Source organism: Semicossyphus pulcher, unplaced genomic scaffold (genome assembly GCF_022749685.1).
Source record: "Semicossyphus pulcher isolate SPU_LCO1_2020_fin unplaced genomic scaffold, fSemPul1.0.p SCAF_20, whole genome shotgun sequence".
NCBI classification, from domain to species: domain Eukaryota; kingdom Metazoa; phylum Chordata; class Actinopteri; order Labriformes; family Labridae; genus Semicossyphus; species Semicossyphus pulcher.
The window spans coordinates 9,569,940-9,585,508 of NW_027211694.1; the positions used below are offsets into that span (position 1 = coordinate 9,569,940).

The window sequence follows — 15,569 nt, forward strand, 5'->3', positions numbered from 1 at the left end:
TGTAATTGAAGAAACTCAAGGTCTGGCTGTTTTCCACCTTTAACGGAAAAATAAATTAAACCGCGAGTAGGAGAAGGTGAGAGGTAGAAAGAGCAATGAATGAAGGGGAGGATGTGTAAGAGATAGAAGCCGGGTCACGCACTGTCCATCTTACACGGGAAGCTGTGGAGCTGTTCACACCCACGCTGCTGCCTTTTCATTAAACAGCAATATAAAAACAGCGCAGGTCAGCCCTACTCCGCCGCTGAGGCAGCTTCCAGCATCACATCATAAGTGTACTGTGCACTGCGCTTCAAATCAATGCCTCCACCTAGACCCAGTGCGGACACGCTTTTACATCAATATGTATATTTTGGTCCTGACCCCACTCCACCTGACTCCACGACCCTCCTTTATTCCCTCCTTATTCAAGGACAGTGTTTTTTTTCTCCTGCTCTACTTTTTGCTGAGGTGCACGTTGAGCTTACACAGCGTTTTCAACGATTTGCATTCTCTATTTCCTGTGGAGTCCTCTTTTCCCTCCCTGTCCAGCAGCCTGTGCACCTCCACTTTCCTCCTCTCCTCCATCCTTCACTGTCTCACTTATTTCTATCCACCTCGATGTCCATCGTCTCCTTTCATCCAGCTCTTTGTTTCAGCCATATTCATCTAATTGGCTTGTTCCATCACTTCTAACCCCTCATCCCTCCACTTACCTTGTCTTTCTGCTTTTATCATTTCTTCCCATTTAAACCCCTCTCTCAGGACATAAAGATGGACTGTTAAATCCACACAGCTCTACGATGCCACGAGGCATTATAGGAAGTCTTCTATGTATTTCTGTATCACCATTTTTTTGAGCTTATTTGGATTTCTGCTCAGGATGCATCTGATCCCTGATCATGCACTTAGCTCTCACTCAAGAGGCCTCCAGTGGCTCCTCTGGCCGCTGACCCCCTTTGCAGATGGATCTTTGCTCTGCACAGATCCTGCAGCTGTGCTCCTCATCAGCAATATTGTATTACAGTCATATTTGAAGAACATATTGGCTCCAACACTGATATTGAGCACTCACAGATGTGGGAGGCTGAGAAGTGTACTCATGCAATAACAGTTGGGGCACAACTCTAAGCTGTTTTCCTGACCTTAGCTGCAGTTACTTAGCATGTGTCATAATTCCTCCAATATCTTTAAATTGATGTGTGATGTGTGCTGTATCTGAGTTCATTTCAAATTGAATATTTAGTATGTTTTTGCATAAAAAATGACAAAATGCTCCATCGTTCCCTCTCTGCAGTTGGTGCTGGAGGCCCACAACGTCCCAGAACTCTCTGCGGGTGTCAACTGCACCTTTGAGGACCTGGCTGAGATGAACGGCTTGGTGGAGGGAAACCGCATCAGGTGCTCCTCCCCCGCAGAGAAAGAGATGCCACGCATTATTGTTGACAAAGGTAAGGGACAGAACTACAGTACTGCAATTGCATTTGTCTGTGTACATGAAATCAATGCCTTTGATCAGCTTAAGGAAGCCGGTTTGATTTGTGACATTACGAATAATATTAAGATTATAACACCTGTTGAATGCCATCATACATGTCTGTTCTTCAAGCGTGCATTCATCTGGATGTTTTGTCGTATTTAGCGTGCTAGTCCCGGGGCTATGAGTGAGAGTTTTTGTTTTCTCGTTTCATCACCAACTCGGTCGGCCTTGCAGCACTGCCCTAGGACATGTTTAGCAATTGAATGAACATTAGTTATTAAGCTGCTGCGGGGTTTATTCACCACCCTCCCTCAACGTGAACGCTGTACGCGCAAGAGGGAGTGATGGGACCCCAGTTAACCCCAACTAGTGGAATATCAAACTGCACAGCTAAGTGTTTTTACTGCAGCTAATTTAGTGCCTGGAGATTACACAGTCCCTGCAGACACCGTCGCTGTTCCTAATGTTTTCAAGAACAGCTAGAACAATTCTGAAAATATTCATTCAACAAGCAAAGAATGGAAAATACATTTTGCTCTTTCTAATTCCCCCACTCTTCACCTCCCCTCTTAGTAGTCGGCTTAGCCTTGTCTATTGAACAGCTCCCACTTTGGAGGGCCAATCCTTCATTAACATCACTCACGTTGGGATAATGAAGATGCCATCCCTGTCTACACTTGAACAAGATTTACACACACAGGAATGCCCTCTGTTGTTTATTAGACCCTGCTACCATTGAGGTATTCAGAAAACAACTATAACACACACTTATGTTATCTGTGTATTGTTTTGTAGATATTAAAGTGGGCTGACCATTGTGCATCAATGTTTGTAATTTCCTTAATTTATTCAGGGCACCCAAATGAATAAAAGCTTCACATACACATTGGATAACGTTACTTTTAAGAGTAACTCATTACATTGCAATATAACCTTTGCAGCTCTTATTATGCTAACAATCTAACAGTGAACTCGGCAGAGGCAGACACTATTAGGCACAGCTGTTTCAATGAAAACAACACAGGCTCTGGCCCCACCAGTATAGCAGAGCTGTGTTTAGCTGCAGATGCTTCTTCCAAATTGAAGTAGATCTCTTCACATCTGACGAGCACTTATCCTCCAGACACAACTTACAATTCATCGTCATGTTGTTCGTATGCCTTTCACCAAAAATTCAAAATAATGTGAATATATACAGGAAATAAATGCTGTCCTCTCTGCCACCTCGCTAGCTGAATTAGCTAGCCATGCATGCGCACTGACGCTCTGTGTTTACCTTCTGCTGGTACGCAGCTACCTGGGAAATATAAGGGAAATACAGCAATTTATTTTTTACTGAGTAAAAGGATTACTTGAATTGCAGAAGTAACGCCTAATGCTACTCGTTACAACAAAAAAGGTATCTAAATTAACCCCAACACTGCCTGCCATGATCGAACAGACGGCACCAGTACAATAAAGTAATCCACAGATAGACGGCACACATGTACAGATGTGAGACTGACAGGGAGCCTGAGGGTGCTTTGGGGAATTAGAAACATTTGTTTAATGTTTGCATGTTAACCACATGTAAAGCTGGCAACACACTGCTGATGTGCAATTCTGCATGAAGTATTTCCCTCTTTCCGACACCCGCAAATACACAGTTTCTTTTTCCTGTTTCAGGTGGAGGGGAAACACTCCACATTGTTGCCTTTTTATCTCCCATTTTTACCAGTGCTCGTTACAATAAGCTTGGTTGAAAGAGAGAAAAGCCGAGAGAGCACCGGATGGAGTGAAGCAAGAGGGAGGGATAGATAGTGTTAGCAGGCTTCAAGGTAACATTTAGGTGGCCTAATTAGGACAGATCCGTTGTCAGCGGTGCTTTACTGTGATTGATGAATGATTCCTTCTTTGTTGGAGAGATGGAGAGAGACACGGGGGAGAAGAAGGAGTCGCAGTGTGGGAGAGACCTGTGTGTAGAGATAGTAGGGATGAGAGAGAGAGAGAGGTGCAGAGGTAGTGTAGCGAGAGAGCAGTTAGATGTGTGGATTTGCTGTTGAATTAAACATGAACTCCTTCATTAGAGCCAGACAAAAGGACACGCCAAATACAGATGAGGCACGAGCTCGCATGCACACACACTTACACACGCAAACACACACGGTTTCTGTTTCATCTCCTCCCCCCTTTACCTTGTCAAAGACACTCTCAAAGAGTTTTCCGGGGGAATATTTTCCATCCCAAGGGAGATGTGTGTGCACCAACTTTTATTGTCTTTTGTAAGGCTGCAGGGAGAGGGAGACTTAACCCAACAAAACCCCTCTACTCTCCCCCTCTGTAAAGATACCGCCTTTGCCACTGCAACAGGCTCAGCACCTGTGGCTCAAAGCGCTGCAGTCATCTTTTCTTCTTTGGAAAATCTACTGACTTGACACTATGTGAATAGTGAATAAAATGATTTTGATACAGGCAGGGTTCTGTAAAAATATCTACCCACTGCTTGTGTTTGAAAAGTAGTTGTGACGTGCGACAATTACCAGTATGATACTTTTTTGTTTCTGGTATTTGTTTAAAACTGTCACGAATGGGTTTAAAAATGACTTCGAAATAAAATTCAATTCATGCTTTTGTTAGTTCAAAGTTGTAGTTTTTTCCTCTACAAAATATTCTTCCTACCTGTGTGTATTAATCTTGACTATGATCCATTTTCTCTAGGTGACCACCAGGTCGTGCAGCTCTATCTGAAGTCCAAGGAGACCGGCCTGGCCTTCGCGAATACCAGTTTTGTTTTCTACAACTGTAGCGTCCACAAGTCGTAAGTCCATGTCTCCAAGAGCACATCTCCCTGATTCTTAAAGTGATAATCTCGAAGGTTTTGTTAAGTCACTGTCTATCTCTGAATGAGGTAACTCAATATGACCCACTGAGGAAAGCCTTTGCATTTGCAGTATTCTGGTCCTGCTGTCTGTGGCGACTTTCAGAAAAAATCACAAGCGGCGCCCACTTAGTGACACGTTTTCCGTCACCCAGCTGTGGTTAGTCTGCCAGAGAGGGTAGGCGGAGCTAAGCGGCTGCTTTTCCGCTCTCTGCAAGTGTTGCGAGTAAACAGTAATCTACTATGGCTGAACAAACAAAGAAAAGATCGATGACTACAGATACAACTTCAGAAATAAGTGAAAATACAAAGAAAAAGAAACAAATTCGACGCTCAGATGAAGGCAAGCAGTCTAAAAAGGAAAGCGACCGTCAGCGAGGAAAATCAAGAATTACAACCGGAGCCAACAGTGGACGTCACACATGCGACACTGTCTGGATATCTGGGAAGAGTGCTGCCGCAATTACCGTTTATCGCCACAGGTGTTGCCAAAGAGAACGAAACTAAGATCTTCGAGATTATCACTTTAAACATGTGGACAGTGTAATGTGTGTTGAGCTTCTTCTAATTCTAATTATCTCTCCTTTGTTCTCCATGCAGGTGTCTGTCTTGTGTGGGTAGTCCTTACCAGTGCCATTGGTGTAAATACAGGCATGACTGCACACACGACCCTCGCACTTGTTCCTTCCAGGAGGGCCGAGTCAAGAAGCCAGAGGTGAGTGAGAAGCCTGACAACTTGATTACCTTATTTTTACTCAAACTGCTGCTTGGAAAAATCTCAGCTGCTGTCAAGAGTCTGCAGGTTAAAATGCAATCGAACTGTAGCCCATTAAGAAGATGTCCAAAAAGTCCTGCAGTTAAAGTGTCCCATCTCCAGCCGGCCCGGGCCAGCTGAGTAATAAAACACGGTGATATAAAATTGAGGGGAAATGTTTGGCTACGTGAGACTAATAGCCGTCATTCTGAGGATTCACATGCAAAAAAGAGTTCTGTTAAAAGGATTGAGACACCTTTCAGCTGCCGTGCTTCCATCTGGCGTGAGTCTCTTGGCATGTCTCGCTCTTGACTGCACATCAAAGGGCAGTGGAAACTAATAAAACGGAGCCATTTCCGCCTGCCCATCCCTATTCCCTGCGACAGCTTAGTCTGTGTGAATTATCAATAGTATTGGCAGCCAGTTCTATTCCCCTCGAAGCAGAGCCCACCGTAATTAGGCTGCTCGGCTGCGGAGGACAAGCCACTCGCTGGATGGGGTACGTTCAGTTAGTGCCCCCAACCCACCCACTCTTCTTCCTGTGAGAGAGGTCTCACTCTGATTTAGAGTCGCTGCCACAGTGAGCGGCCCAGAGTGAGGAGGTAACAGAAGATTTGGGTGTGTGCCCGTGTTAGTGTGTAACCTCCCTTTTCAGCTGCTGGGTACAGTATGTCTCTTTATCAATGTGCTTCTATGTATTTTTATGCGTGCGTGTTTATCTGAATGCAGTTTTTCCCTGCCAAATCCCGGTAGTTTGCAGTGGGAGGGTTTTACACGGAGTTAGTGGCCTGTTAATCCTAGCCCGAGGTGAGCTATGATGAAGATCACTAGTGCTCATGTCTGGGCTGGCAGAAGCCTCACGACGGGCAGGGACAAGCTTAGCCAGATTGCCTCCTTTGATGAGCAGTCTGCTGTCAATTGTGTTATTCCACCCATGTTTCCCCCGAGCCATTCAACCTGCGCAGACGATATTATTTTCCTTTTTCTGCCGTTTCCATTATCCTTTTGAACCTTCTGCTTAGTCAGGCCCAAGCCTGAGTCTTTGCAGGTTTACTTTTCCAATTAACTCAGGGGCTGCTGGTCAATATTGACCGAGGATAATAATGTGTGAATCCTCTCCTATTGTGCTGCGGACTCAAAGAAAACCATAAATAAAGCGGAGGGGATTTGGTATTTGCACATTAATGACATCCCCTTTTTGCATGTTGTTTCAGAAAAAGCAGGTGTTTTGCAGGCTTAATGACTTTTAATTTGCTTTTAATTAACCCCTCAAATCCAAGGTCGTGTATTTCCTGTTTAAATTAAATATGTACACACACACACACAGCTTAAGAGCATGCAGAAACACGTGCAGATAACCACAGGATCACTCCCAAGATTTCACAAAAGGCAACAAGTCAACTTTGCACTGGGCCACTTTCTGCAGCAGATGACTTTTTGTGTACTATTACAATTAAAGGATTTCAGGCAGTGATCTGAATAATCCCTTAACGCTATGCTAATGACGGAGGCTAGGCAAATCTCCCTACTGGTTGAGCTTGTTGTTAGTATGCAAGGCAGGACGGCGTTAACACCAGGCCTGGGCGTACAGTGTGTGCCTTTTTATTCATGCCAGCAATGATATGGGCACACGGATCAGACGTATGCCTGTTGGCACATTCACCGAGGCCACGTCCCAGTTTGCCCTCCACATGTCTCAAGGACTTAGCTTAGCTTCTGAGGAGCCTCGCTGACAAAGAACATGCCTGCAGCTTAACTTGGTTACACTGAATAAATAGCTTAGAGTTATTCCTGACCACTACTGCTGCATGAGTATTAGCAGAGTGTTTTTTTGCCGGGTTTGGTTACCTGCATCCTTAATCCCATAAGTGCACACACAGCCTCACCTAAAGCAGCTGAAACAGAGGACACTTCCTGTTCTCTTTTGTCTGATGAAATCCACAGGAGGATATTTCCCTCTCGTCTTCGTCTGTCTCAAACACTACCTGAGCTGCTGCCAAGCCTTTCCTTAATATATTCAACCGGTAGTAAGACAGGAAACACACCAACATATTAACATCACTGAATATATACCACTTCCTCTGAGTACTTCCATGCAGTATTTACTTCTACTGTCGTAATCAATGCTCGGGAGTTTATTTACCAGGATCTTATTGACCAAGTGATCAAGATAATTTTATTTAAGAAGCTAAATGCCAGCAGTAATAGCTGTTAGTTGCCAATATTAGACAGAAATGGTAGAGAGAGAAGCTTTGGTTCGATTCATACGAATCAATGTCATACACACAGGCCCTGACTGCTGAGGAGTCACTTAGGCATATGTAGAGTAAGAACCAAAGTCGAAACTGACAATTAAAGGGGAATGACTTGAAAAGAAAAGATTGAGGTGCTTCATTACGTCAATTAAATACCCTAATATAAGGGTCTTTCATGGTTTCACACCCTGGCTGGATCTCAAGGCTGTTATATTTCCTTGCTGGAATCATAAGTACTTTCGAATCCGCCATATTGAGGACTGTCTCAAAGCCCTTATCACGGCTTACTAGATATCAGTTACTGACTGGAGGCTGCAGCTGATCGGACTGAGGTGAAACTTCACAACATCACTGGAGTCTCACACCGCAGAGAGGAAGAACAGACTTTTAAGGGTGTCTTGAAACTATAAACAACGTCGGTGATCAGCTTCAGAGGAAAGAGTCATGTCATATCTCATAAATCGTATCTCCTCGTTTCGTCTCTCCTCGTCTGATTTCCTCGCGTCTCTCCATGCAACTCTGGTGGGAGGGACTAAGACGCAAGAGATGGATAAGTGGATGCAATTTAAGAGCCTTGAGAAGCAGCCCCTGCCTCTTAGTTTTGTTAAGAGAATGTCAGGAGAAAAGAGAGAGAGAGGGATTTTGGGGGGGAAAAACTTCAGGTGTGGACTGAACAGCGGGGTAGAAACAAGGTGAGGAGCAGCAGGGAAGGAGGGAGGCTGAACAGAGAGCGGGAGAGTGTCTTTGCCCCAGGCTCTGTAGGAGGCGATAAAACAGAGGCCAGTTAAGGGGAGCTCTTGGTAACCACAAGGTGTGTGCCTTGGTTGTGTGTGTGTACGTGCACTGTATGAAAACTTAAGAACCTCTTCATCTTCACACCTTACACTGCTATAATTACGTCCCTCTCTCTCTCTCTTTCGCGCTCACCCCTCCCTCCTCCCTCGCTTCAAACTATGCCAAGGGCTTTTACATTCACAGTTCCCACTCGGCTGCCTACTCCCTGTCACTCTCCCTATCTCCACCCTTCACACCTCCCACCAGCCTCCAATTATCAGATCTAAGTAGGTCCTGGAGAAGAAAAGGAGCCAGGAAAGAGAGGAGGAGAGGGAATCAGTGAGAGGGAATTGATAAGAGAAATGAAAAGGGTCAGCGAGATAGATAGGATGAAGAACACAGGCTGGGTTTAGAGAGAGCGAGGGGGAGATGAAGGAGGGATAAAGCAGGAGCATGACAGAGAATCAAAGATGAGGTCAGAGAAAACAATGAGTCAGTGATGGAGAGAGTAGGATTGAAAGATAATTATATGGAGAAAAAAAAAGAGGCGCCAACTTAGTTTGGAGAGTCAGGGCTTATTATGTGGTGGTGAGTCACGCTATTGACAGGTACTTTTCTCTTTCTAGTGCAAGTCCTTCACACAAAGACACAAAACCAAAAGCAGAAAGTAGCCTGCTTCACAGCTAGAATGTTATTTGTAGTCTCTCTCGCCGCCTACTGACAGACCAGTTTCTCAAGCAAGGGAGAAAAATATTAAAGGGTAGTCACACAAATTACAGAAGATAATGTTCTTCCTTTCCTTTAATGTAAACCTACAGTAATTATGCAGATAGTTTAGATTTAATTTGTCAGTTTAGCTCAGTATTCTGTCTTTACACCAAGGTAACTCCCTGTTAAAATAAGCTAACCTAGCTGTTTTTACTCATAGTAAAATGAGCTTACCTAGCTAACCTAGCTGTTATTACTCACATTAAAATGAGCTAAGCTAGCTGTTATTACTCACATTAAAATGAGCTAACCTAGCTGTTATTACTCACATTTAAATGAGCTAACCTAGCTGTTTTTACTCACATTTAAATGAGCTGACCTAGCGATCCTAGCTGTTATTACTCACATTAAAATGAGCTAACCTAGCTGTCTTTACTCACATTAGAATGAGCTAACCTAGCTGTTTTTACTCACATTAGAATGAGCTAACCTAGCTAAACTAGCTGTTATTACTCATATTAAAATGAGCTAACCTAGCTGTTTTTACTCACATTAGAATGAGCTAACCTAGCTAACCTAGCTGTTTTTACTCACATTAAAATAAGCTAATCTAGCTAACCTAGCTGTTATAACTCACATGAAAATGAGCTAACCTAGCTTACCTACTTTTGGCAGATTGATATGATTACAGTTAGCCTCCGGATTGTGTGATTAGAGCCGAATCCCTAGCAACGGTCTGTTCTTCATAGCAACGGTCTGTTATTGAAAAATGATAAAAACAGACTGCTGTAATTAACCAATCAGAATCAATTATTTAACACAAAAAAGTCTTTATATAATCACCATACTACCACATCTCACTTCTCCACACTCCTCATCCTCCTCCTGTTGTGCAAACACAAGCAGTCAGTTCTGAGCATTATGGAGTGAAGGGTTGTACATGTAATATTGCTGTATTCTATGTGATGATACACAGCTGAAGTATGCATATTCACTCTGATGTGTGCGTGTCCATGCAGGATGTGTTTAGAATGCATGTATCTGTGATTTGCATTTGCTCCCCTGTTATTTATCGTACTTCAGTCGTTGGGGGGTTGAGGGGGTTGGTAGCGGAGGTAAACGCACTGACATTCGATCAACTTAATGTTGACATAAATCTCAACAGGCGACAGCGAGCATCACTGCCAACACCAGCAGCATCAGTAGCCAACTAGCATATACACGTGTGTTTGTCCAAACCACTGAGAGCCCATTTGGCCTCAGGGACTGCTGGCAACGATCACGGTCTGTCTGAGTGTGTATGTATACATACAAACAGCAAAATCTGAGCTAAGTAGGGGAAAAAACACAGGCTACAAACAGCTTACACACTTGTTTGTAGATTCCCTGACACATTATGAATTTTTCATTGTTTTTGAAGAAAATAAAGGATCTGTTTTTGTATTTTGCCTGTCAGTAAACTTGAAGTAGTAGTGGGGGAAGCCTGCTTTATAATTGCAGAGTGAGAGATCTAAGTGCATGGCTTTAAATACACCAGTTTGTATTTGTGATTATATAAGATTATATACCTGAGACTACAGGGATGAAGGGAGGAACATCAAGTTACTCTGGTGTCAGTGTAGAGGATAGTGAAATGTGTTAATGAAATGGTGAAATAGCGTTTGTGTGTGTATGGGTGTGTGTAGTCAGCAGCTGTTGAAAGTTTCTCCCTGACATGTTGACATAAAGGCAGATGATGCAAGAGATGCTGTCTGGCTCTGACTTGTTGCATTTATCTTATACTGTAATGAGATTCCAAGGCTGTAGTTCACTCCCTGTATGTGTTTGTGTGCATACGCTTACGTGCCAGCGTGTGTTAACCTAGATGCTGCTCTCATGTCCAAGAGTGTGTTTTGGGGTTAAGGGTTTCAGACACTTTTAGCTGTGATGCTTTGTTTCGTGCTCAATGCTATCACCTCATCACCATACGCCCCTATCAGTACAGATCTGTGTCTCCAAGATTCGGCTTTAGTCGCCGTGTGAAGTCATCCTCCAGTGCGTCCCATGCCTTCATTTCCACAAACCAGATCAAATTTATTGTCCCTTTTGTTCGAGTGTATTAACTGGAAGAGATGTGATTAAAAATGGATCGCGTCTCTCTTTGCTCTCCCACTCATTTCCATTCTCCAAATACGACCCTTTTCGTACTTAGGAAAATGAGATTTGGAAGAGCAAACACGCGTGCAGCACCTCTTCCTTCCGTCTCCTCCGCCGCTGCACCCACTCACCCTGCTTGTCATTTATCTATAATGACTTTGTGAATAGTGTCACAGAGCGTTCCCCTCTCTCTCACCACGCAGCCACCCAGTCAGTCACTCAGCCTAACCCAATCAAGTGGCTTTTAATGAACTTCAAACAAGTGTTATCACCCAGTTCACCGTGCGCTATGCTTCAGTCCCCCCCAGCTCCTTGCATGCGGGGGCTCACCTTATCTTCGCTCCTTCCTTTCACCCTCTCTCCCTCTGCCGCTTTGACACGCTAAAGCTCCTCCTGTCGCGTACGCTTTATGGTATTTTTTACCTCTTTCAGTCGCTCTGTTCCTTTTGTTGTTCCTCTCTCTCATTTTGCCTATTTTGCTCGCTCTCTCTATCCACCAGCGAAAACATGAAACAGTTTGAGGAAGTGCTGTTCTCTGTTTACTATCTCCCCCCTCGTTACCTCCTCCCTCACCTTTTCCTTCAGCTTGTCACTCACTTTACTATTCCTGCTACTACTTTTTCTTCCTCTTCTGCCTTCTTATCTTTCCCTTTCTCTCCTCTGACCATGACTTCTCACCTGTCCTCCTCCTCTTTCCTCTCCTCTCCTCTTCTCACCATAGGGGCTCTATATTTAGCCAGCTCCTCACACCTGAATTGATTGGCTGTTAATTTTAGACCTCCAATTGCTAAGTGACTCATCTCCCTCCCTCTCTTTCTCTCTGTCATTCATTCTCGTCTAATTAATGCGCAAGCAGAACCTTATTTAGATCAGTGACATCTTTTACTTAATGAACAAAAACATGAGCCGAACGATTTTAACTGAGAGCTCACATCATTTTTGTGTCACTGTATCAGTAATGCTCCCGACCTGTTGATAATGATGATGGAGTACCCGCTGAGTTGACCCTTCAAGTCCCCGGACTATCTAACCAAGAGGCTCAGCTGATCAAAACACAACATGAACTATCACAAATGCAAGCACAAAAGTGCACGCTGAAGTGGCTTTGTCATTCAATTAAACCAATGGTGTTGAAGTGCTGTTGGGTACTGTACCTGATGAGATGGATAATGAGAGTCATGTGGTTGGAATACTTCTGGTGCAATTAGCATCCATCCTGAGTGTCTCTAAATACATTTAGCTTTCCCTTTTTTTTTTACTTTAATTCATTGTAGTAAGGCATCATTAGTTAGAAAAAACTTTTATTGGTCTGTGCTTTTATGTATTAACACCTACAATTGAGCTTATGGCCCACTGATGAAAGCCTTTGCATTCTTAGTTTTATGGACTGGGTGTCCGTGGCGACTTGGATAAGCAGCGCCCAGTTAGTGACGCGTTTTCCATCAGCCACCAGTGGTTGGTCTGCCAGAGAGGGTAGACGGAGCTAAGCAGCTGCTTTTCCGGTCTCTGCAAGTGTTGCGAGTAAACAGTAATCTACTATGGCTGAACAAACAAAGAAAAGATCGATGACTACAGATACAACTTCAACAATATGTGAAGATCCAAAGAAAAAGAAACAAACTCGACGCTCAGATGAAGACAAACTTTAATTGGGTAGGGTAATTGACTTGTATATGATGCTGAAATTAGTGGCCAACCCGTCGTCATGTGCATAGATTTCACACACTGTAATGAGTTTTTACACCCTCTAATGACTGCGTCTTCGCATACGAAGGAACAGATATGCACTCATAAGTAAATTAAACACAAGACACTTGTGCCCTAATTATAAGGATAAGCATTCTGTGAAGAAACCCCTACCGGGCTGCACGCTCTACCTCCCCCTACTCCCTCACTTTCACGAAGGGAGAGAGGACAGAAGAGAAAGCAGAGGCAGCACATCAACAGGGTTATCAAGTATCACTGGTGTTTTGTTAAGTTACGCCCACGACACCTCGAGGAGGCTCAACGGTTAGCTGTGGCGTCCCAGAAACACCAAAATGGACTTTGTCATTTTCCTAACGTTTACCCATTACAAGTCATAAAAGAGAGTTTTGTTACTCCACTTAGGTGACAGGCAAACTGCACTTCTAATGCCACTTCTAACAGCACTCAGGTGCGAAATTACATATCCTTGTGTACTTAATCTAAATGTCTGTCTTCCAGGGGTGCCCCCAGCTGCTGCCTGCAGACAGGATCCTGGTGCCGGTCAACGTGGTGAAGCCGATCACACTGCGAGCAAAGAACCTCCCACAGCCGCAGTCTGGACAGAGGGGCTACGAGTGTCTGCTGACCATCCAGGGAAACGAGCACCGAGTTCCTGCCCTGCGCTTTAACAGCTCCTCTGTGCAGTGTCAGAACACCTCGGTGAGGATGTGTGTGTGTGTGTGTGTTTTACATGCCAGGGTTTGCTGTATATCATCCACGACCACTACCCGCCCACTCACTAACACACTCTCTATAAAAACGCCCCATTTCTATAAAGACTTCCTATAAAAGTAATATTTTCTCACACACCTGCAGCCACACACACACACACGGATTCCACTAGATGTGCTCTCCCTGCTAGACAGTGGGCAGATGAGACAAGAGGCTGACTTTGTCTCTCCTACACTTCCTGCCTACGATCACGCTCCATTCACTGACTGAATAACACATCGACAGCAATGAAAGACTAGCATGAAAAAGGCTTTATGCCGGTCTTGATGCTAATCGTCTGTTGATACAATAACATCTCATCTTCCTGTCTATCTTCATCACTCCGAGTGTGTGTGTGCGTGTAGAGATGTCAGTGGGATTTGTGTGTATAATCACAGTACAATCCAAATATTGTACTTTGATTGAGCTGTGGAGGAGGAAAACTGTAATTTAGCGGAAAATTATGATTCAGGCAGCGACCCTCCTTGCTGCAAGTGTTACAGAGCAAAACGAAAAATAATCTTGTCTTTTAAAAGCTCTTTGGTGTGTTAAGTGTGTGTGTGTGTGAGTTCATGTGTGTCTACAGCCACCTGTTGATGATGCATTGTGCAGTCAAAGGAGTATTGTGTTAGCAGTGCGTGTTAGACTTAGTGATAATAGACAGTTTAAAGTCTCTCTCTCTGTCTCTCATGTACTCTATTCGTATCTCCCTCGTTCTCCCCCTGGTTGCCATGGTGATAGTACTTCTACGATGGGATGGAGATGAGCAGTCTTCCCGTCGAGCTGACCGTCATCTGGAACGGAGATTTCAGCATCGACAACCCCGCCCACAACAAAGGTGAGCATGCACATTGGCACGAGCATTTGTACACTTAAGCACACACACACACACGCATGCGCACGCACACACGCTGACTCACTGTGAATGAATAAATCCATTCAGCTCTTTTCATAGTTCTTGCGGTATCATAAGAAACCTCACACGCACACACACAGTCACACACACAAGTCGACATAGTCTTTTATAAACTCTGTTCACACACAGGCACAAACACACATTAAAGCCACTGCCTTCCCATTGTTGCCCTTGGAGCCGGTCTCCATGGCAACAGGCGGGCGGTGTGCTGAGGTGCAGCATCCATCCCTGATGTTCCCAGTGTAGAGTGGTTAACTTTAACACATCCTCTCTGACGCTCTCCTTCTGTAGGTCTCTCTCTCTCTCTCTCTCACCCCTCCTGTCTCTCTCCACTTGTCTATAGGCCTCCTCTGCACCTCGTAGTTCTCTGTCTGTCTGTCTCTGTCTCTTACCTCCTCTCAGATATTTCCTCTTTTCAGCCGTTTCTGTTATTTGCTCAGTCAACACCTTTCTGGGAGTTTGGCAATCTTCCCATCTTTGTCACCACTGTCTCTCACTTTATAATTTGCATTTCTGGCACAAGTTTCCAGAGAGCAGTTATGGAAAACAAGTAGATTCAGCTGAACATTCTTGAAATGTAACAGTGCTAAGGGAACACTTTTTTCACTGCTTATGGGATTGTAATGTGGTCAAATGTTATGGAGGTCGTTGACATTGTTAGCCATATCACGAAACTGAGCCCTTGTGTGCCAAAGTTGTGCATTCTGGGTATTTATCCAAGAGAGTTTCTCTTACAAGCTAAAGGATCATTTCCTATAGGATGTAAAAATGTGAACAAACGAACAAAAGTATGAATCTGTATTTAAGCAATATCAGAAGAGAGGGAGTGATGTTGTACTAAATATCATCACAGCCGTAATTCAGTCCTCGGCACAAGGCCGCGGGTATACAACAGTTATACAAGCTGCAAATACTAAAAAAGTCTTAATCAACACAGATTATTTTTTGCTCCACCAACTCAACTTGTCCGACAACTTAACTGAAACTGGACTTTTGTTGCCAAGCAACCCAAACATTCTCCTGCACTCTGTGTCTACAGGTTACAGTCACAGATCAGCTGTTTTTTATCATGTAGATTTATCTCTTTGAAATAAGAGTCTGCTGTGTGATTCAGAGGTACCAGGGTGGTCAATGTAGACACACACTGTCTGCTGTAATGATAATTAACAGTATTCAGAACAAGTGGCTGAGGCGGAGTGATACACAGAGTGAAAAGTCACAGTGATGTTGTACTGTATATCAGCACTCATGGA

The 15,569-nt window shown here is 44.0% G+C and overlaps 1 protein-coding gene across 1 annotated transcript in view; it reads left to right on the forward strand.

Moving 5' to 3' along the window:
• The window catches only part of plxna4 (plexin A4), a 208,559-nt gene that overhangs the window by 139,678 nt on the left and 53,312 nt on the right, over positions 1 to 15,569 (forward strand). Inside the window, exons 6-10 of the mRNA XM_069670686.1 lie at positions 1,277 to 1,430; positions 4,157 to 4,256; positions 4,917 to 5,031; positions 13,149 to 13,349; positions 14,142 to 14,238. Of these exons, the coding sequence (XP_069526787.1) occupies positions 1,277 to 1,430; positions 4,157 to 4,256; positions 4,917 to 5,031; positions 13,149 to 13,349; positions 14,142 to 14,238 (667 nt within the window). The remainder of the gene's footprint in view (positions 1 to 1,276; positions 1,431 to 4,156; positions 4,257 to 4,916; positions 5,032 to 13,148; positions 13,350 to 14,141; positions 14,239 to 15,569) is intronic.